At 42.3% G+C, this 23566-nt stretch overlaps 1 protein-coding gene and 1 long non-coding RNA gene across 10 annotated transcripts in view; one reads left to right on the forward strand and one right to left on the reverse strand.

Moving 5' to 3' along the window:
* Positions 1 to 2396: 2396 nt before the first annotated feature.
* ANKRD29 (ankyrin repeat domain 29) overlaps positions 2397 to 23566 on the forward strand; it is a 54274-nt gene continuing 33104 nt past the window's right edge. For 6 of the 8 annotated variants that reach the window (XM_025429303.3, XM_025429309.3, XM_025429305.3 and 3 more), the window contains exons 1-2: positions 2397 to 2538; positions 10154 to 10264. In XM_025429303.3, coding sequence (XP_025285088.1) covers positions 2518 to 2538; positions 10154 to 10264 — 132 coding nt within the window. In that variant the 5' untranslated portion in view covers positions 2397 to 2517. Of the gene's footprint in view, positions 2539 to 10153; positions 10284 to 23566 lie in introns of all 8 variants that reach the window. The other 2 variants (XM_025429304.3, XM_049112828.1) reach the window with 2 other exon arrangements.
* The window catches only part of LOC118355190 (uncharacterized), a 67464-nt gene continuing 47169 nt past the window's right edge, over positions 3272 to 23566 (reverse strand). For both annotated transcript variants that reach the window (XR_007412113.1, XR_007412112.1), the window contains one exon: positions 3272 to 4954. This is a non-coding gene — a long non-coding RNA (uncharacterized LOC118355190). The remainder of the gene's footprint in view (positions 4955 to 23566) is intronic.

A 23566-nucleotide genomic window follows, 5' to 3' on the forward strand; every position in this document is an offset into this window, starting at 1 on the left:
AGCCTGAGCTGGGAGCAAGCCCCGGAAGGTCGGCTCTGAGTTAGGGAGAGAAGAGAGCTGTAGGGATGGGATGGAGGGTGATAACAAGGAGAATCTCTGACAAGAATGGAGACACTCTGGTAAATCGTGAGAAATTATTTGGATAGAGAGAGTTGGGCCATAGGGATTTAATTTCAAGTATTTAGATGCGTCACCATTAAGTTTTAGAGTGGGCCTCTTTAGATGGTGCTGCCTGGTGGCGATCATGAGGGTTTTGTTCTGTTTAGGAGTTTTATTGTGAAAATGAACTTGGCCAGGCATGTGGGCTGATCTACAGACACATTCTTTCCTGTGACTTTGACAAGAATCCCATCAGCAGCCTGGCCAGGGACTCACTGCCAAAACCAACTTTGAGCAGCAAGGCTGGTAGTGGAAAGGAAATGGGCTTTGGAACCAGACAGACTCAATTAAAGATCCAGCGCCATCACTCATTAGCAAATTATTTCATCTCTCGGGGCCTTAGTTTTTTCAGCTGTTCAATGGGCATAATACCTACATAGACAGCACTCAAAGTACATTCTCTTCCCTCCTTTTGCTTATCGAAAGTATAATAGCAAAACCTCCCACGTCCAATCTTAGATAATAATGTTGCATGGCAACTTCAGAACTGTCTCATCCACAGACACCTAAGACAAGGAAAAGTTTTGACTCTTTCTTGATTTAAAACTTGAAATTTTGTGTCAAATTTTGAAACGTTTTAATTTTAAAGCACAAAGCGAAGCGCGTGGGTGGCTCAGTTAGGTGGCTGACTCTTGGTTTTGGCTCAGGTTGTGATCTCAGGGTCGTGAGATTGACCCCCGACATTAGGCTCCAAACTCAGAGCAGAGTCTGCTTGAGATTCTCTGCCTCTCGCTCTCCCTCTGCCCCTGGCTAATGCACTCTCAATCTCTCTCTAAAATAAATAAATAAATAAAATCTTTAAAAGTAATAAAGCACAAGTAATAGGTTTATTTAAAACAGATAAACATTTTTTAAAGATTTTATTTATTTATTCATGATAGACTTAAAGAGAGAGAAAGAAGGGCAGAGACACACAGGCAGAAGGAGAAGCAGGCTCCATGCCCAGAGCCCGACACGGACCCTATCCCGGGTCTCCAAGATCACGTCCTGGGCCAAAGGCAGGTACTAAACCACTGAGCCACCCAGGGATCCCCCAGATAAACATTTTTATTTCATCATGAACTTTTATTCGTTGTTTTTGTTTCTTACTTTTGAATTAAATGTTACCAATTCAACTGAGAAGAGAGGAGGCACAACCAGAGGTGAGGGGAGAATGAGTAGATTCCAATTGTATGAGGATGTCTTTTACTATGGTATTTGAATTTTCTAAAAAGGCTATTATTGCTTATTATACTTTAAAAACAATATATTATTTAATTTTTAAAAATGTGATTCTCCCGCTTTTACTTCCCCCAAACCAACCCTAGGCAAGCAGCAAGGCAGTATGCCTGAGGGAGTAAACAGCCCCTGAGATACTCCAGCTCTGCAGCAAAGGGCCAGAAGGAGGAGGTGACTGTTGTAATCAGGAGGACGAGGCCATGAGAAATATTCCCAATTTTGCGTTCACCTTCAAAAAAGAAAATACCATATATCACCCATTCAATCAAAAGGCCTGTTTCCCAGATCTTTCTCCAGGAGGAAAACAAAACGTAACAAAACAAAAAACATTAGAAAAGAAAAGGAGAGAAAGAAAAGAAAACCTGAAACGACAGAAATAAAAATGAAAATTCCTATTTGGATGGGTGATGGGTGAATTTTTTTGTTTCTTTTTCTTTTTTTTTTCTTCCGGAGTTCAATTTGCCAACATAGAGCATATCACCCAGTGCTCATCCCGTCAGGGGCCCCCCTCAGTGATTTTTCTCCTGTTTCATCGACATCATCAATGTCTGTGCTGTAAAGGAGGTCGGAGTCCTCCGAAGCAGACCATGCTCTTTTGGAAGATGTGTGAGGTGTGGGACGGGAGTGGGTGTGTAGTGTGTGTGAGTGTGGGAGTATTGTGTGTGTGTGTGTGTGTGGAGTCTGGAGCGTGTGTATGTGCAACAGGAATGCGAATGTGCATGGAAGGTGTGTAGAGGCGAGCGTGGGGGCGTGGACGGGAATCTGGACACCTTGCGTCTTGACCGTGGAGAATGTGCGCAGTGTGGCGTGTCCGCTGGTGTGTGTGCTTGCGGGTGTGGATGCGCGTGAGCAGCGCGGCGGGCTAGAGACGGCGATGCCAGGTGGGCGCGCCAGCCGCAGCCCGCGCTCTCCGCGGCGCCCCGAGGCCCCGCCCCCGAGGCCCCGCCCCGTGGCCCCGCCCCCGTGGCCCCGCCCCCCCGATGTCCCGCCCCGCCCCGTGGCCCCGCCCCCGCCCTCCCCTCGGGGCCCCGTCTCCGGCGGCAGCGGCGGGAGCGCGCGGCGCGGGAGGCCGCCCCACTGCGGAACGCGGCGGGTGCCCCTGGCCGGGAGCGCGCCGGCCGCGCTGGGGCGGCCGCGGACATGTGCAAGATGTCCTTCAAGGTGAGCGCCGCGGGGTCGGGCGGGTGCCGGGCGGGCGGCAGACGCGCGGCGGGGCCCGCACCTGGGGACCTCCGGGGCCGCCGCCGGGCCCGCAGGGTGGAGTGAGCGCCGTCCCGGGTGCCGGCTGGGACCGGAGGAAGCGGCGCGCTCGGGTGGCTCCTGTGGTTTGTGGTCGGCGGCGTGCGCTTTGCCTGCAGGGCTCTCGGTCCTGACGGCCGCAGGTCAGGTCCGGGGCGCAGGGCGGCGGGGACCGTCCCGGGGGAACGGCGGGGGCGGGGCGGGGCGGGGCGGCAGCCGGCGGGGGGCGCTGTCCTGCGCCGCGCCTGGGGGAGACCCCGGCTGCCGCACCCACCCCGGCTCCGCGGCCTCTTTTCGGATGCCCGCGGTGCCGCCGTCCCCTCCGCGCCGCAGCACTTTTTGGACGCTGAAGCCGAATGCCCAGCGCGGAGTGGAGCTGCGACTGATTCCCAGGCTTCAGTGTCCAAAGGAGTCTTACGAGTTTCAAGTCATTCCATTTAATCCGCACATTTCTGGAGGAGAGTGACGGTACTTGATTTGCCTCTATTGAAAGGTCTTAATAAAAATAATAATTAAAATGTATTGAGCACTTAAAATGCGCCTGACTCTGAGCCAAGGGCATCTGGGAGTATCTTCTGAATCCTCAGGAAGATACGAAATGGTACCTCCGTGTGTCTCTCCTTTTCTTTTTGAAGCAAAAAGACCAAAGCATGGAGAAGTTAAGTAACTCATCACATTGTTAACATTACACCTGAATGGTGTTAATATTGAAACCGTAATGTGTCTGTAATCCCATCTCTTACAGTAGCTTATGTAAACAGAGGGATGATATGTTGAGATTTGCATGTTAGAAAGATCTCTGGCCACAGTTTGCAGAAAGGAGTGGAGCTGGGGTCATCCTTTTCAATGGTAGGGACTAGGGAACAGGTGTCTGGAATGGAAGGAAGTAAACAAATGTGAGTGACTTAAAAAAAATTTTTTTTTAATCCATGGAATTCTGTAATTGATATTATTCCCTGAGTTAGGGAAGGCTAGAGAGGTAAAGATAAAATTTTGGACATGTAAAGTTTAAGGATGAATGGAAGTCCAAGTAGAGATGTTGATTAGACAGATTTACAAACTGGGAACCCCAGGAGTATAATCTAGGCAGAAGATAGAGATGAGATGTAGGAGTGAGCTGCGTTAAGTGATAATTAAACCCATGAGAATGAATGTGATTGTCCAGTGAGACCATGTAAAAGTGGTAAACAGAGGACTTGAAGACAAAATCTTGAAGAAGATGGAGCCTGGAGAATGAGCAGAATAAGAGAAGCCCATTGAGAAAACTGAAAAGCAGTCAGCAATGTATGAAAACAATCAGAAGCATGTGCTGATAATTTAAACCAAGGATTTCTAATCCTTTGATAAAGATGGGGAGGAACTCAGTGATAAATACTACAGAGATATCAAGCTGGGAATTGAAAAGCATCCGCTGTATTTAGTAACAAGCAGCCACTGGAGACCTTGTTCAGAGTAGTTTCAGCGAAGTGCTGGCTTCAGGAGCCAGATTGCAATAGCTTCAAAAGGGAGTGGGTGGGAACCACAAGTGTCCAGAACTGTTTCAGAAAATACCACAAGAAACAGTGGCCACAGCAGGGATTTGGAGTTGACCAAGAGTTTGCTTTAAAATGGTAGAGACTTGACCATCTTTAAATGATGGAAGGTATCTCAACGATACAAAGACAAATAACCCAAATTTAAAATGGGCAATGGAAACGAATAGACATTTCTCCCAAGAAGATAAACAAATGGCCAACAAGCACCTGAAAAGATGCTCAACACCATTAGTCATCAGGGAAACGCAAATTAAAACCATAAGGAGACACGACCTCATACCCACTAGGATGGCAGACAGTGTCAGGTGTTGGCAAGGAGATGGAGAAATTCAAATCTTCATGCCTTGCTGGTAGGAATGTAAAATAATGCAGTCGTATTAGGAAACAGTCTGGGCGTTCTTTGAAAGAGTTACCACGTGACCCAGCAATTCCACTCCTACATACATACACAAAAGAAATGAAACGAAAATGCATGTTTACACAAAAACTTGTACACAGATGTTCATTTTGTTATTCATAATAGCCAAAAATTGGAAATAACCCAAATGTCCATCATTTATCATTGATAATAAACAAAATGTGGTATGTGTTAGCTTGAGCTGCCATAACAAAATACTAAAGACTACGCAGCTTAAACAGCAGGTATTTAATTTCTCACAGTTCTGGAGGCTGAGAAGTCTAAGATCACAATGCCAGCAAATTAATTGTCTGGTGAGAGCTCTCTTCCTGGCTTGCAAACTGCCACATTCTCACTGGATCCTCACATGGAAGAAGAGAGGACTTTCTGGTGTCTCTTCGTTTTCCTGTAAGGACAGTGATCCCATCATGAGAGCTCTACCCTCTTGACTTCATCTAACCTAATTACCTCCCAAAGGCCTCACCTACAAATACTATCACATTGGGAATTAGGATTTCAACGTATGAGTTTGGGGCTAGGGGGGACACAAATCTTCACTCCATATCATGGTATATCCAAACAATGGACTATCATTCAACCATAAAAAGAAAGAAGAAAGCTCTGGTATATGCTACGATGTAGATGAACCTTGAGAACATGATGTTAGGTTAAAAAAGCCAAATACAAAAGGCCACATATTGTATGATGCCATTTATATGAAATGCTCAGAATAGGCATTCCACAGAGATAGAAAGCAGATACTTGGTTGCCTCGGGCTAGGGAAGAAGGGGGGAATGGGACAATGGATTAGAATAGCTGGTGGTGACTGGGTGCCTGGGTGGCTCCTGATGTTAAGCATTGACTCCTAGTTTCGGCTCGGGTCATGGTGTCGGGGTCCTGGGATCCAGCCCCATGTTGGCCTATGTACTCAGCACGGAGTTAGCTTGTCCCTCTCCCTCTGCTCCCCACCCCCCCCCCGCCCCACTCTCGTTCTCTTACTCTCTCAAATAAATAAATTTTAAAATCTTAAAAAAAAAAAAATAGTAGCCAGTGACATCTCAAAAGTGTCTTTCTGCACGCGGCTTCTCAGTCCTGCATTCTATCCTTATTTAATATGGCTTCTAACATCAAAGAAATTCATTACAAAGAAAAGCTAATGTTGTCTTGATTGACTTAATAAGTACATAATCAAAACCTAGATTCTTCTAAACCCTGTTTTAAACTAATGGTCTAAGTCATTACCCCATCTTGACTTTTAATCAGAATTCCACTTCTGTGCAAGTAACAGTTTCCCTTCTGTGCTTCCTCTCCCCCTTCCTTCCTGTAACTAATTGTTGGTCGTGTAATAATGTCTTTGCTTCACTTCCTTGTATGAGCCAAAATCCTGGCAGTAAAGGGGAGAAAAAGAGAAGAAAATATGGCATATGTGGAAGTTTATACTCCATTTTACTCCCAGGGTATAAGATATATGACCTCAGACTCTGGTTTGAATGTTGACTCCATTACTTCCTAACTGTATGACCTTGAGTGATTCATTTCTGTGCCTCAGCTTCCTCATCCTAAGAATGGGAATAATAAAAACACCTGTGTCATGGGGTTGTTGTGGGAATTAATGCATCAGAACAGTGAAAGCACTTAGCAGGCCTGATACAGAGCAAGATCTCCGCGTTGGTTGCTGTTGCTATTCTTCATGATACAGTGACCAACAAGCCTAAGGGAGGCTGCCTGGCCCCATTGTAGAGAAAAATCAAGAAAGTGGTTAAATAGTAAAGCATTGCTACATGCATCATTTCTTCCAAGGCTAAGGGGCTTGCCCCTGTCTCACTCTACAGCATTTGTGATAATGTGCATATTGTAACCAGAGGCAGTTTGGAAGTTACCCAGGCCATGATGTGTATAGACCCCAACAAGAAGGAAGGTCAGGGGACTTTCCATCTTGGCAGAAGAGGAGCTCGGAATGAGGATAGGAAGGCGGTCACTGGGGTCAATGCTCCCTTTTTCCTTGCTGTCTAGAGAATTCCACCAGAGGCAGAACAGTGTAATGGCTAACAGGGCAGCCCTGAGCATCAGGCTGCCGGGGCCTGAAGCCTGCCTGCCCTCTCTCCCTTACCTCACCCTTGTAGCAAGATGATAACAGTGCCCACCTCACTGAGCTAGGATGGGGATTAAGTGAAGTGGTGTATGCAGAGCATATGCCAAGTGGTACAGAACAAGCACTTAGTATTAGCACAAGAGACCTGCCCTCCGCTAAATGTGTCTGCCACAGAGTCACAGGAGTACTTACCCATGTTTTTGATGGTTCTTTCCACCTGGAAGCCCCTTAGGCACTAAAAGTCAGCAGGTTCAAAGCTGAACTCATCATTTTTTCCCAAAGCTTGCTCCTCTTCTGGTGTTTCCCACTTTCAGGAATGCCACAACCTTAACGAGGCACTCAAACCAGAAACCTGACTCCTCCCACCTTCTTCTGAACATAGGGTTGCAGACCAAAACTGTTTAGTTTGGTTCCTTAAAATTTCTCCAGTCTGTCTCATCCTCCTGTCCCACTATTGGTGCTTAAGCTGGGGCCCTCCTCTTCAGTTGTCCTGTCTATGTGGTAGTCCCCCTAACCCTGTAGACACCGACCTCAGTCTGGCTCCAGGCATCAGTCCACTCTCCCTGAGGCTGCCACAGAGACCTTTCTGAAACACAAAACCAATAGTATCTCCCGACCTTAAAACCCTGCCGTAGCTCCCCAGTGCCCAGGCAAACCCCATAACACGGCACAGCAGCTCCTCCAGGATCTGGCCCTGACTGCTTTCAGCCCCATGGTGTCCCTTGCCCTCTCTCCACTCCCTTCAATCCAGCCCTTCCAAGCTAGTGATAGTTCTCAGAATGCCGTGGTGAGCCTCCGTGTCTTTGCTTCACTTCCTTGTCCACCTGGGATGCTCCTTAGCCAGGTCCCTGCTCATCTTTTTAAATTCTTCTCAAGAATTCCTTCTCTTTGAAGCCATTCCTGGTTGCCCCCCTCATATAGGCTCAGTCATTCTCTGCTCTCACAAGTAATCCTCATTCCTGTTCTAGCTCCTGTAATTAATTTCTGATGCCTTTTGGCATGACTCGCTTTCCTACTGGGCCGTAAGACCATTAGAGCAGAGATCAAGGTTGACTTGTACCTCTTGGCCTAGCCCTTGGCCAGTACCACTGTCCCTGATGCATGCCAGTGACCAAGCAAATGAATTTCAAAGAGCTGTGAGGACTGTGCATTTATAGCTAACATTTCCCAAGTGTTCACTATCAAACTGAGTTTACGTGTATTCTCTCCTTTAATTCTCTAACAAAACATGGTAGAGTTACTACTCCTGGCAATGGGACAGAAATAACCTCACCAGGGTCACAGAGCTAGTAGTAGGCTCAGAAATTGAACGCGGCACTTTCTTATGCCACATTTGACTATCTTCCTTCTACCTCCCAGTAAATCAGCCACTTGAGAGAGAAGGAAATCTTTATAGCTTTTCACAAAGCTCAGTTTCTAAAACCTTGTAGGAAACCAGGAAATCTAGCCCTGACAGGAGAGGAAGCCATAAGGCCATCCTCAAGACAAGAGAGGCTCCCAGCAGAAGAGCTTGTTATGACAATAGAAGTTTGTGGTTTGCCGATGGTTTTGAAAATAATTTGGGGTTAAATGGAAACAACAAAATCACTAAAAATGATTTACAATTTATTACTCTCAAGTCTTCATGTTTCAAGAAAAGCCACCAGAGCTGTTCCCTGGTGCATATTAAGTTCTCTTCCTAATTCACCCCCCAGACTTCGTTTTGGCCTTGTGCAGTCTCTCTACTGAAAGGGCATTGTTCCGTGATTTATGATACAAGTCAGACCTGCCTGGCCATCACTTCAGCCACATACTGGCAGCTACAATGGTGGACTTAGCCTGGTACAAAAACCACCAACACTGGGTGTGAATGTCATCATTGCATTTTGGCCTGAAAACTCCTGGGACCATAACATTTACACCTTTGGGGAAAACAAATTGTTCATCTGGAATTTAAGGTGATTTTTGTTTTCTTCCTACCTGCACCAGGAAACTATTTAAAGTATGTTTGCAACCTGCTTAACACTCCCCGCTTGGCCACGCTCTCCTCCAAGAATGCACAAGAGCACTAAGTCGTGTGTGAGCTGAAGGGCTGCAGAAAAGAAACCCTCATACCAACAAATGCTGCCTTCATGGTGCTCTCACTGTGCTTTCATTTTAGATAGCTCCATGGAGGGGCACCTGGCTGGCTCAATTAGTAGAGCATGCACTCTTGATCTTGGGGTTGTGAGTTTGAGCCTCACATTGGGTGTGGAGATTACTTAAAAATAAAAATAAAATTTGTTTTAATCTTTAGATGGCTCCTTGTTGTGGGTGATATTGTGCTTTCTTTTTAACTTAGCATAGGTAAATAAGATATTGAATTGAATACCTTATCAATACATTTAAAAGATATATTGCATGAAAAGGCTTTGGTGTCAGAAAAGTGTTTTAAGCCCACCCAAAAAAAGGTTTTTGTTAAACAATTTAAATGCTAGAAAATTTCCTGAAACCAGCAAAATTCTTATAGTACCAATATTTAATTTAATTTTGCCTACTGATTCTAACTGTAAAGAAAAGTGGACAGAGGGAAAGAAGCATCTGTAAGCATTTATGATGTGTTGGGTACCATATTTGGCCAATTAATCTACATCATTTAATCCTTACCAGAAACTCCAAACCAGGTAGTGTAGGGCTCACTGAGGCCAAATCACTTGCCCAGAGCTGAGGTTAAAACCTGGAGCTATCTGGTTCCAGAGCCTCCCTTCCAGCCCCGCCCTCTCCTGCCATGGACTATTGCCTACAGATCCAGATTGATGTGTTTTAGAAAAGGCGATTTACTGCAGTCAACGCTACCACTCTGATTTTTGAAGAACTGTTTGCCAGCTTTATTCCATCCATAGGATGGTTCCAACATTAACTTTGCAACTTTAAAATAAGGCAGCAATGGAAAGAAGAATCCCGTATGAGGACACATAACAGTGTTTTATGCCCAGAATTCCTTTCTTAACTGAATCCTCTGGCAAGTTCCAGCTGAAGCAAAGAAAATTCGGTGGAGGGAAGGTGAGGCATTGACCCAGAAAGCTGGAATCGGTAGAAAAGTTGGGGGAAAGAAAAGGTGTGGGTTGGGGAGGTCAGAATTGGGAGAGAGTTCTTTCTGCTCAGAGGTGAAGAAGGATTTGGGAACATTTCAGGGAGGAAATAGCATTTAAGCAAGCCTTGTCCTTGAAGGATGGGAAAGAACTCCTTTCAAGCAAAAAGGAAACTGTGAACAAAGACACAGAAGCAGGCAAGTGAGAACATTGGTAGGAAATAGGGTATTAATAGTGCTACATTATCAACAACACTGCTCTTCATAACTGCACTCTGGTATCTGGTATAAAATAAAATGTGTTCCCTAACCAAGTATATTACAATCATCTGTTACTGGAGGAGCTATCTTCCAGTGCTACAACACATCTGGAAATTCTGCTTTTTGAATAGTATATATTTGCATAGAAGCGGTCATAGGAACTGATAACAGTTTTAAGATCCTGTCTCATTTTGCTTCTGCAGAAGGAAACTCCACTTGCCAATGCCGCATTCTGGGCAGCAAGGAGAGGAAACCTGGCTCTGCTCAGGCTGTTGTTGAACAGCGGTCGGGTGGATGTGGACTGCAGGGACAGTGTACGGATGGATTCATTCGGTATATGCATGCCAAGGACACGCCATTTCCCCTGCTGGCATGAGAGCAGCTCACGAATACATTTCCCTTTACAGTGCTTATCTACTCTTTCATGTATGCTTGCTTTATCCTTTAAAAAAAATCCAAGGTACCCTGGTGAATGTAAAAACATATGGGGACTGGGAGGGGGGTGCTGGCTGGGTGGCTCAGATGGTTAGGTATCCAACTCTTGATTTCTGCTCAGGTCATAATTTCAGGGTGTGAGATCAAGCCCAAAGTCAGGCTCTGCACTGAGTGGGGAGTCTGCTTGAGATTCTTTCCCTCTGCCTCTCCCCGCCCCCCCCCACACACACACACATGCTTGTACGCACAAGCTCTCTCTCTCTCTCAAATAAATAAATATTTTTTAAAATTAAAAACATATTAGGGAAACCATCACATGCAGAAAATGGAAGGCAGCCACAATAAGGAAAGAGGCACTTTACTGGGAATTAGAATTGGCAAGTTCCAAGAAGGAAAGCATTTTTATTTTTTTTACTTTTTTTATTTTTTTTTAATTTTTATTTATTTATGATAGTTACAGAGAGAGAGAGAGGCAGAGACACAGGCAGAGGGAGAAGCAGGCTCCATGCACCGGGAGCCCGATGTGGGATTCGATCCCGGGTCTCCAGGATCGCGCCCTGGGCCAAAGGCAGGCGCCAAACCGCTGCGCCACCCAGGGAAAGCATTTTTAGAGAATTCAATCCAACTGCTTTCATGGAGAGTGGAGATAATTCAGAGCAGAGGAGGACTGCCATGAATGTGGAAGTTGGGTTTTTCTACAAGGATAAGAGAACTGGAATGGAAGCTACTACCCAGCCTCTTACCTCTCATTATCATTGCAAACATCAGTACACTCAGTGGCAAGTAAAGGGTCTTAAAATGGATACTGCTGCTGTCATTTAGGGAGGCATCATTTAGGGAGCCCTTCCCTCCCCAGACAGAAGCAGTGATTTCTCTGTATTAAGCAGGACTGTGCATCTCTGGGCATCAGGAAAACCTCAAATGCGAGAGAGAGAGAGAAAGAGAAATACTTTGATTTTAGGAATACAGATGTTTTCAAAGGAGCCTTATTGTTTTCCCAAAAGCAGGATATGCCATTTCCAGCTTTTACTGCACAAATTTGGCAGGTGAGATAGCCACCAGCCTGAGACATCAAAGTTTGCTCCACTCTGCCCACTGGGGGCATCGCTTGCTGTGCAGTATCTTGGCTTTGCACCTCCAGATCCACCCAGAACCTTCTTCACCTTGCTCTGTGTCCCAGGGCCTGAAAGGTGTGGCCTAGTGGACTTGTTTCCCTCTGGCCTCTAGTTGGGTTTGGCCAATGGAAGCACTGGTAGGAATCAGAAGGTGGGAGGACAGGGATGTTGGGGAACCCAATGCCCCCTGCTCTGTCTGGCAGCAGTGCTCTTGTTCTGTGTCCTGGGAGTCACTACCTTCCCCTGCAACTCCATGCCTTCACGCCTGGGCTAGCAAGGGAGCCCACTGCTGCTGACTCCCAATCCAGCCTTGTCCTTGTGTCCCTACACCCGGGGCACAGCTTTACAAATTATTAAACTTTCTTCCAACTATCCCAATGTGAGTATGCCATCTGTTCCTTACTGGGACCCAGAGTGATATGAGGACAGGCACGTGTGAACTGGCCATCCCAGTCTTACTTGGGTCTTACTGGGCAGCAATGCCACACTGGGCCAAACTGAAGTAGCTAGCTTTCACTGTGGCCTCACCCCTTGATCACATTGATGAACACTTTTCCTCTCACCTTTTCTCAGCCACCCCTATAACTGTTTCTTAGGGGCCCCCTCACAGTGCCACGCGCATCCTGCTCCCCAAGTAGTTTCTCGTACTCTCAGCCTTCCCAGTGCCCTTTCCTGCTCAGTGTGACCTGTCCTGCTACCTCCTTTCCCCTCAGAGCTCATCCTCCTGGTCAGCGGGGTGACCAGTGGTTATCTCAATCAGAAGTTTTGCTTCTGTGAACAGACACTAATATGTTTAATCCTCATTTAAAATAAAAACTCGGGATCCCTGGGTGGCGCAGCGGTTTGGCGCCTGCCTTTGGCCCAAGGTGCGATCCTGGAGACCCAGAATCAAATCCCACATCAGGCTCCCGGTGCATGGAGCCTGCTTATCCCTCTGCCTGTGTCTTTGCCTCTCTCTCTCTCTCTCTCTCTCTCTCTCTCTGTGACTATCATAAATTTTAAAAAAATCAAATCAAATCAAATCAAATAAAAACTCATTTAATTAACAGCTTTCTGGAGAAAGGATTCCTTAACCCAAAGGAGCGAGTCTAGTTGCTAGGACATGGGGTCATGGGGTAGCTCTATTTTAAACTTTTGAGAAACTTCCATACTGCTCTCCAGAGTGGCATACCAGTTTGCATTCCCACCCACAGTGCAAGACGGTTGCCCTTTCTCTGCATCCTCGCCAACACCTGTTGTTTCCTGTGTTGTTAATTGTAGCCACTCTGATAGCTGTGAGGTGATAGCTCATCATGGTTTTGATTTGTATTTCCCTGATGATGAGTGGTGTTGAGCATCTTTTTATGCACTACTAGGTATTTACCCAAAGGACACAAAAATACAGATTCAAAGGGATACATGCACCCCGATGTTTATAGCAGCATTACTAATAATAGCCAAACTATGGAGAAAGCCATATACATATATATATGTGTATGTGTGTATTATATATAATATATATTACTCAGCCATGAAAAAAATGAAATCTTGCCATTTGCAACAACATAGATGGATCTAGAGTGTATTATGTTAAATGAAATAAGTCAGAGAAAGACAAATGCTATCTTGATCTCACTCATATGGGACCTAAGAAAGAAAACATGAATGTATGGAAAGGGGGAAAGAGAAAAAGGAGAGAGGGAAACCATGAGAGACTCTTAACAATAGAGAACAAGGTTGTTGGAGGAAGGTGGGGTGGGATATAGGCTAGCTGGGTGATGGGCACTTAGGAGGGCACTTGCCATGATAAGCACTGGGTATTATATATAAGTGATGAATCACTGAATTCTACTCCAGAAACCAGTACTGCACCATATGTTAACTACCTAAAATTTAAATTAAAAAAATTAATTAAAAATCTTAAAAAACAAAGGAGCAAGTCTAAATGATGTTAATTTCAGACATCTTGTTGATTTTAAAAGGGTCTCTAGGATTGGTGGTAACAGAGACAGGGAGTTGTTGGGAATAATATAGGTCTTGGCTCCCCTTAAAATTTCACTGGAAGGATTTCTATATCCTTCAGGTGCCACCTGAACATGGAGTCTGGGTTCCAGGATGTGCCTGGTGATGAATGACCTCTGCCCCAGCCAATGGGGCCCAGCCCCTGGTTCACCTGGAGCTCCTAGGACAGCTGATGGAATGCAAAGAGAGGCCCTGCTCCCCACCTCAAGTTCATGACCAAGTTCAAACTTCCAACAAATAGCATTTAAAGAATGAATACATTATCTCCAGGCCACCCACCACATGACAAAGCTTTGATTTGCTAACATTCACCTTCATTCCTAGATTAATGTTGTCTTTGCATGTTTACATTTTTTTTTTTTTGCTTCCTTCATCTCTCCGATGCACATTTACCACAAGATGTGCAATGGCAAGCTTCCTCTAGCCTTTTGAGACGAATGAACGAATGAATGTATGTATGTCACTGTCCTGTTTGTTGTAGTCTGCACTGCATTTATATCCACTGTTTCCTCTGTTCAAAGTCAACTAGTTTTAAAAGGTACATTTTAACATCAGCCAATTGACTAAAGTAACCATAATCTTAGAGAATTACACTCTGTCCAGCTAATACATTTTGAATATAAAGGAAACATTTTTATGTAGCTTAATAAATACATCTACAGATACTACTTCTTTATTCTCTTTCTCCTTTGTCTTAACTTGTGACTTTTTTCTCAATTGACCATGATGTAGAGTTGAAATACAATCTATATTTTTAAATATGTTTCATTCATGGCTCCTTAACTTTAAAGCAGATGCATATAACATTTCTTATTTTCCTTGGGATCCCTGGGTGGCTCAGTGGTTTGGCACCTGCCTTCAGCCCAGGGCATGATCCTGGAGTCCCGGGATTGAGTCCCGCATCAGGGTCCCTGCATGGAGCCTGCTTCTCCCTCTGCCTGTGTCTCTCTCTCTCTCTCTCATTCTCTCATGAATAAATAAAATCTTTAAAAAATAAGTAAATAAAGCAGATGCATATAACATTTCTTATTTTCCTTTTTAAACATCAAAATTAAGTTGTCCTGTGCTTCCTGTGCCTCCTGATTGATTTTTATTTTAAGACAAGTATAACCTATGATAAAAAGTTTTCTTGTCTGTCATGTAAAGCTGTCTATTCAGATTGGATTTCTTTTTAAATTTTAATTCCACTGTAGTTAACATAGAGTGTTATATTAGTTTCAGGTGTACAATATAATTATTCAGCAATTCCATATAGTCCAGTGCTCATCAAGATAAGTGTACTCTTCATCCCCTTCACCTATTTCATGCATCCTGCCCCCCCCCCCACCCCGCCGGTAACCATCAGTTTGTTCTCTATAGTTAAGAGTCTATTTCTTGGTTTGTCTTCTTTTCCCTTTGTTTGTTTTGTTTCTTAAATTTCACATATGAATGAAATCATATTGTATTTGTCTTTCTCTGACTGCCTTATTTCACTTAACTTTATATTCTCTAGATCCATCCATGTTATTGCAAATGGTAAGATTTCATTCTTTTTTATGGCTGAATAATATTCCAGTGTGTGTGTGTGTGTGTGTGTGTGTGTGTGTGTGTGTCGATAGGCAGGTAGGTAGATAGATAGATAGATAGATAGATAGATAATTTTCTTTTATCCATTCACCTATTGATGGACACTTGGGCTACTTCTGTATCTTGGCTATTGTAAATAATGCTGCAATAAACATAGGGGTGCATATAGCCCTTCAAATTAGTGTTTTCATATTCTTAGGGCAAATACCCAATAGTAGAATTACTGGATCATAGGGTATTCCTATTTTCAATTTCTTTTTTTTTTTTTTTTTTTGAAGATCTTATTTATTTATTTATGAGAGACACACAGAGAGAGGCAGAGACATTGGCAGAGGGAGAAGCAGGCTCCCTGTGGGGGCCTGATGCAGGGCTTGATCCCAGAACCCAGGATCATGACCTGAGCTAAAGGCAGACACTCAACCACTAGCCACCCAGGTGCCCCTAGTTTTAATTTCTCAAGAAACCTCCATACTGTCTTCCACAGTGGCTGCACCAATTTGCATTCTCAGCAACAGTGTGGGAGGGTTCTTTTTTCTCCATATCCTAACCAATACTTTTTGTTTCCTGTGGTTTTGATTTTAGCTATTCTAACAGGGGTGAGGTGATAGCTCATTGTGGTTTTGATTTACATTTCCCCGATGATGAGTGATGTTGAGAATCTTTTCATGTCTCTGTTGCCATCTGTATGTCTTCTTTGGAGATATGTCAATTCATGTCTTCTCTTTTTTTTCAAACTGGATTAATTGGGTTTTTGGTGTTGAGTTGTATAACTTCTTTATATATTTTGGATCCTAAGCCTTTATCACATTTGTTATTCACAAGTATCTTCTCCAATTCAGTAGACTGTCTTTTAGTTTTGTTGGTTGTTTCCTTTGCTGTGCAGAAATATTTTATTTTGATGTTGTCCCAGTACTTAATTTTTGCTTTTGTTTCCCTTTCCTCAGGAGACATATGTAGAAAGATGTTACGGCTGATGTCACAGAAATTGCTGTTTGTGCTCTCTTTTAGAATTTTTATGGTCTCAGATCTCACACTAAGGTTCTTAATCCATTTTGAGTTTATTTCTGTGTATGATATGAGAAAGTGATCCAGTTTCATTCTTTTGCATGTAGCTGTCTGGTTTCCCCCACACCATTTGTTGAAGAGATTGCCTTTTTCCCATTGCATATTCTTAACTCCTTTGTCAAAGACTAATTGACCGGGATCCCTGGGTGGCACAGCGGTTTGGCGCCTGCCTTTGGCCCAGGGCACGATCCTGAAGATCCGGGATCGAGTCCCACGTCGGGCTCCCTGCATGGAGCCTGCTTCTCCCTCTGCCTTTGTCTGCCTCTCTCTATCTCTCTCTCTATTGTGAATAAATAAATAAAATCTTAAAAAAAAAAAAAGACTAATTGACCACAACATCATGGGTTTATTTTCTGGGCTCTCTATTCTGTTCCATTGATTTATGGGTCTATTTTTGTGCCAGTACCGTAGTGTTTCGATTTCTACAGCTTTGTAATATAATTTGAAATCTAGAATTGCGATACCTCCAGCTTTGTTTTTCTTTTGCAAGATTGCTTTGGCTAGTCTGGGTCTTTTGAGATTCCATACAAATTTTAGGATTATTTGTTCTAGTTCTGTGAAAAATGCTGTTGATGTTTTTTAATAGGGATTGCATTCAGTCTGTAGATTGTTTTGGGAAGTATGGACATTTTAACAATATTTGCTCTTCCAATCCATGAGCATGGAATATCTTCCTATTTGTTTGCATCCTCTTCAATTTCTCTCATCAATGCTTTAAAGTTTTCAGAGTACAGGTCTTTCACCCCCTTGGTTAAGTTTATTGCTGGGTATTTTATTATTTTGGATACAGTTGTAAATGTGATTGTTTTCTTAACTTCTATTTCTGCTACTTCATTATTAGCATATAGAATTGCAATGGATTTCTGTACATTTGATTTTGTATCCTGCAAATCTACTGAATTTATATTTATCAGTTGTAATAGTTTTTCAGTGGAGTCTTTAGGGTTTTCTATGTATAGTAGCATGTCGTCTGCAAATAGTGAGAGTTTTCTTTTGGATTGTCTCCTTACCAATTTGATGCCTTTAATTCCCTTTTCTAATCTGATTGCTGTGGCTAAAATGTTTAGTACTATGTGGAAGGAAAGTAGTGACAGTAGATATCCTTGTCTACTTGTGTATCCTTGTGTTTTTCCTGATCTTAGGGGAAAAACTCTCAGTTTTCCTGCATTGAGTGAAGTTCATTGTGGGTTTTTCATATTTGGCCTTTATTATGTTGAGATACGTTCCCTCTCTACTAACTTTGCAGAGGGTTTTTATCATGAATGGATGCTGTACTTTGTCAGATGCTTTTTTCTGCATCTATTGAAATGATCATGTCGTTTTTATCCTTTCTCTTATTGATATGACATATCACATTGATTGATTTGCAAACATGGAACCATCCTTGCATCCCAGGAATAAAGCCCACTTGATTGTAGTAAATGACTGTTTCACCATATTCTTGGGATCTGTTTGCTAATATTTTGTTGAAGAGTTTTGCATCTATGTTCATCAGACATATTAGGCTATAGTTCTCTTTTTCTGTGGTGTCTTTTATCTGGTTTTGGTATCAGGATAATGTTGGCCTCACAGAATGAATTTGAAAGTTTTTCTTCCTCTTATATTTTGTGGAATAATTTGAGAAGAATAGGTATTAATTCTTCTTCAAGTGTTTGGTAGAATTTCCCTGTGAAGCCATCTGGTCTCGGACTTTTGTTTGTTAGGAGTATTTTGATTACTGATTTAATTTCATTGCTAGTAACTGCCCTGTTCAAATTTTCTATTTCTTCCTGATTCAGTTTTGGTAGGTTATATAATTCTAGAAATTCAAATAATCCTTTGTATTTCAGTAGTGTTGGTTATTTCTGCTCTTTCATTTCTGATTTTGTTTATTTAAATCCTTTGTCTTTTCTTTTTGATGAGGCTGGCTAAAAGTTTGTCAATTTTATTGATCTTTTCAAAGAACCAGTTTCTGGTTTCATTGATCTGTTGTTTTTTTTTAGTTTCCATATCATTTATTTCTGCTCTAATCCTTATTATTCCCTTCCTTCCTACTGGCTTTGGGGTTTTACTTGTTTTATTTGTCTAGTTCCTTTAGGTGTTAGGTTAGGTTGTTTATTTGAGATTGTTCTTGCTTCTTGAGGTAGGACTTTATTGCTATATACGTCTTTCTAAGAACCACTTTTGCTGCATCCCAAAGATTTTGGACCTTTGTGTTTTCATTTGTCTCCATGTATTTTTTAAATTTCTTCTTTGAAAAAATAAATAAATAAAAATAAATTTCTTCTTTGATTTCTTTATTGACCTATTCATTATTTAGTAACATCTTATTAACTTTCATGTATTTGTGCTCTTTCTAGATTTTTTTCTCGTGGTTAATTTCTAGTTTCATAGCATTTTGGTCAGGAAAGATGCATAGTATGACTGCAGTCTTTTTGAATTTGTTGATACTTGTTTTGTGGTGTAATGTGAACATTCTCTATTCTGGAGAATGTTCCAAGTGCATTTGAAAAGAATACGTGTTCTACTGTCTTAGGATGGAATATTCAGAATATATCTGTTAAACCAACTGGTCCAATGTGTCATTCAAATCCACCATTTCCTTGTTGATTTTCTGTTTTGATAATCTGTCCAAGATGCCAGTGAGGTGTTAAACTAACTATCAATTAGTTCCTTTGTGTTTGTTATTAACTGTTTTATATATTTGGGTGCTCTCATGTTGGTTGCATATTTATAATTATTATGTCTTCTTTTTGGATTGTCTCTTTATTATTATATAGTGTTCTTCTTTGTCTCTTGTTATGGTTTTTTTCCGAAGTCTACTTTGTCTGCTATAAGTATTGCTCCCTAGGCTTTCTTTTGACATCCATCTGCATGATAAATGTTTCTCCATCTTTCAATCTGCTGGTGTCTTTTGGTGTGAAATGAATTTTGTAAGCAGCATATAGATGAATATTGTTGTTCTGTTTTTTTTTTAAAGATTTATTCATTTATTTGAGAGAGAGAAAGAGAGCAAGCACAAGTGGGAGGGGCAGAGGGAGAGGGAGAGAGAGAATTTTAAGTAGGTTCCATGCCCAGTGCAGAGCCTGATACGGGGCTCCATCTCATGACCCTGAGATCATGACCTGAGCCAAAACCAAGAGTCATGTGTTTACTGACTGCACCACCCAGGTGCCCCAATGGGTCTTGTTTTTTTATCCATTCCATTACCCTATGTCTTTTAATTGGAGCATTTAGTCTATTTACATACAAAGTAATTATTGATAGGTATGTATTTATAGTTATTTTGTTACTTGTTTTATGGTTATTTTTGTAGTTCTCTGTTCCATCCTTCCCTTTCCTCTTCTCTCATGGTAACTTGGCTTTCTTTAGTGATACTCTTAGATTCCTTTCTCTTTTTTGAATATCTGTTACTGCTTTATAATTTGTGGTTACCATTAAGTTTCCATATAACATCTTCTGCGTATAGTAGTCTACATTAAGTTGATAGTTACTTATGTTTGAACTCACTCTTTACTCTTCTACACTTTCCCCACCTCCACTTTTAGGTATATGGTGTCATACTTTACACCCTTTTATTTTGTGAGTCCCTTGACTCATTTTTACAAATATATTTATTTTTACTGCTTTTGTGTTTCCTGGTTTTCTTACTCTTAGTTATGGTCTTTCCTTTCCACTCAAAGAGTCACCTTTAACATTTCTTGTATGGCTAGTTTAAGTGGTCATAAATGCCTTTAACTTTTGTTTGTCTTGTTTAACTGGGTAGAGTATTCTTGGCTACAGATTTTTTTCTTTTTAACACTTTGAGTATATCATGCCACTTTCTTCTGGCCTGCAAGGTTTCTGTTAAAAATCCACTGGTAGTCGTAGGGAATTTCTTTTGTTACATACTGTCTTCTTTTTCTCTTGCTGCTTTTAAAGTTCTCTCTTTATCACTACTTTTTGTCATTTTAATTACTGTGTGTCTCAGTGTACCTCCTTGGGTTGATTTTGTTAAGGGATCTTCATGCCTCTTGGATCTGGATTTCTGTTTCCTTCTGCAAATTTGTGAAGTTATCAGCTATTATTTCTTCAAATAAATGCCCCCCCCCCTTTCTCTCTCTTCTCCTTCTGGGATCCCTATAAATCCAAATGTTATTATGCTTGTGATGGAGTCACTGAGTTCCCTAAATATATTCTCATTTTGCATATTTTTTTTTCTTTCACCTGCTCAGCTTGATTAATTTCCATTACTCTGTCTTCCAGGTCACTGATTCATTCTTCTGCTTCTTCTAGTCTGCTGCATCTAGTGTTTTTTATTTATTGTATTCTTCATCTCTGATTAGTTCTTTTTTTATCTCTTTGTTAAGGATCTCACTGATGTCCTCCTCTCATTTCTCAAGTCCAGTGAGTATCTTTATGACCATTACTGTAAGTTCTCTATCAGGCATATTACTTATCTCCATTTCACTTAGATCTGTTGCTGTGGTTTTGTCCTGGTCTTTCATTTGGGACATAGTCCTCTGTCTCCTAATTTTTGTCTAATTCTCTGTGTTTGTGTCTGTGTGTTAGGAAAATCAGCTATATCTCCTACTCTTGAAAGTAGTGGCCTTATGAAGAAGAGGTCCTGTAGTGCCCTGCAGTGCAGTATCCCCTGTTCATGAGAACCTGGCACTTCTGGGGTGTCTTCTATGTGTATTCTTTGCCTTGCTGCTGTGGCTGAGCTACTCTTTCCTTTAGTGCAGGCATTTTCAATGGCTCTCCTTGCTGTTTTGGTCAGTGTTTGGTCCCTGTAGTGTTAATGGGCCAGAATGAAGTTTAGTCATATACCAGGTTTTTCCAGAGATGCAGTAGCTCCAAACTGCAGGGTGCTTTCCCTGTGTTGTCCCCTAAGACTCTTTCATTGGTAGGCAGGGCCAGCAATCAGACCAACTGTTTGCCCTCATCCCACCGCTGGGCCACAATATGACTACTTGTGTAATTATCTTTCCCTCTCCCTACAGCAGGAGTCACTTTGTAGTGGTGCTGACTCTTGCTGGAGGTGTTTGCACATTACCAGGCTTGTGTCCCTGGTTTGAATGAGCTCCAAACAAGAGCACATTGGAGGGGACAGATCTGCAACATGCACAGGTGTTGGATAGGGGGTGGGGGATTGGTGTTAGCAAGTTAGGTAGTGAAATATCAGTGCCGTGCTGGTTTCTGCAGGTGGTTGTGTGTTTTTGCTGGGGGTGTTGGGGGGGGGGGGGCAAGGGAAGGAAATGATGCCTGCCAGCTCCTCTGTTCCTAAAGAAGTCTTCCAGTGATCCCTGCTCCTCCAGTACATCTCTGAGACTAGAAAACAAATCTCCCTCCCATATGCCTCAGGCATTTTTTTGAACTGCTGCTTCTACGCTGTATCTCCGTAGGCTGTTTGTGGTGCTGTCTTTTTAAGGGGGAGGACTCAGTTTCTTCCCACCCTCCATCCTGTCCCAGAGATAAGCCACTGATTTTACAAATTCCAGGAGCACCTGGCTGGGTCAGTCAGTAGAGCATGCAATTCTTGATCTCAGTGTTGTGAGTGCGAGTTCCTCACTGTGTGTAGAGATTTCTTAAAAATAAAAAAAAATCTTAGGGGTGTTTGCGTGGCATCCAGCTCTTGATTTCAGCTCAGATAATCATCTCAGGGTCATGAGATAGAGCCCCACTGGGCATGGAGCCTGCTTAAGATTCTCTCTCCCTTTCCCTCTGCTCCTGTTCCATGCACATGCACGCTCTCTAATAATAATAATGATAATAATAATAATAATTTTTAAATCTTAAATAAATACAAACAAGTACATAAAAGTAAAATTCCAGGCTTTAAGTCCTGCTGATTATAAGAACTCATGAAATTTAGCCCCTCTAGTTTTCAAAGGCAAATTTTATGGAAATTCATCATCCTCATGTGGATTCCTCAGTGCCTTGGTGTGGTAATCTGTTTCCCTTCTCCCCAGCTGCTTCCCCACCCAACCCCCTCTCTCTGCATACAGCAGTGGTCTGTTTACCTCCCCCCTGCATCTCTGCCCTTCCTACCCTCTCCAGTGTGACCTCTTCTCTTCCTTTAGTTGTAGATGTTGTTCTTCCAGTCCTCAGGTCATTTTCTGGGTTATTTACACTGATCTGAGTGTTATTTCTTATAACTCCCATTGTATAGCTATTGATACTCCCTTTGTATCTTTCAGACAAGGTAAGCTTAGGGTCTTCCTACTTTGCCATCTTCTCAGCAGTCCTCCAGAAAAGATCCTTCTTTCTGCAATCTAAATAGTGTTCACATTCATGAGGAAAACAGTAATGCCAACTTCCACATGCCATTCTAATCCTGGGAAATACAGAAAAAGGTGTTCAACTTAATCATGAATGGTATAGCCTACACAAATGTCTATTCAACTACCAAATACAATCACATGTAAGTAGAAAAAATATCATAGAACACTTCTATGAAGCCATTAACTTTTTTTTTTACTCTACCTGTACTTTTCATACATAGCAAACAAGACTTTCCCAAAATTAGTATTGAGATTCACAGAAATCAACAAAAGCCAGATGATAACATTTACTGAAATACCATAACATTTCAATATCTAGCACTTACTGAATTAATATCTAACATTACTGGCGCACCTCCGTGCCTGGGTTGCTCAGTGGTTAAACGTTTGCTTTTGGCTCAGGTCATGATCCCAGTGTCCAGGGATCAAGTCCTACATCGGGCTCCCTGCAAGGACCCTGCTTCTCCCTCTGCCTTTGTCTCTGCCTCTCCTTCTATGTCTCTCCTGAATAAATAAAATCTTTTTTAAAAATGTCTAACATTACTATGCTAAGCACATTGCCTGTGTTATCTTGTTTACTCATTTAACTTAATCCAGCAGATGCTTTTATTATCCCTATTTTACAGATAAGGAGGGTGAGCCTTGGAAAGTTTCCATAACTAGCCCAAGATCATAGTGTCAGTGACCACTCAACTCTACTGCTTTCCTACAAAATCCCACTGATGAAATTAAAGCAAGACTTGTGAGAGTCACTTATCACCCTATACCTTGCAAGCCTTCCTCCTGTGCAGAACCATCTTCTCTTTCTTGTCCACCCCAGAAAGACAGGTTGCTGCATATGCAGAGGTAGTGGTCAAGATCACAATTCCAAGCCCTCAAAAATAACTGTAAATTAAACTATAAACCCCAGGAATTATAAGCAAGCTTCCCAGGTTATACTGTTGATTGATGACAGAGGCAGACTTGAACCCCAGGGCTCCTGACTGACTACTGGAGTCTCCTATTTCATTGAGATACCTTTAATATTTACCTGAATCAGTTTTAAAATAGAGACTTCTAAACTGAGAAAACCAACTGGTACCACTTAACCCATTTTTACATTAATAACTGTTTTGGCTCAGGAACCATTTAATATGAACCATAAAATGAGACCATTACATCCCAACTGCCTTAAAATGCAATAATTATGGTT

The sequence above is a fragment of the Canis lupus genome, chromosome 7 (genome assembly GCF_003254725.2).
Source record: "Canis lupus dingo isolate Sandy chromosome 7, ASM325472v2, whole genome shotgun sequence".
NCBI classification, from domain to species: domain Eukaryota; kingdom Metazoa; phylum Chordata; class Mammalia; order Carnivora; family Canidae; genus Canis; species Canis lupus.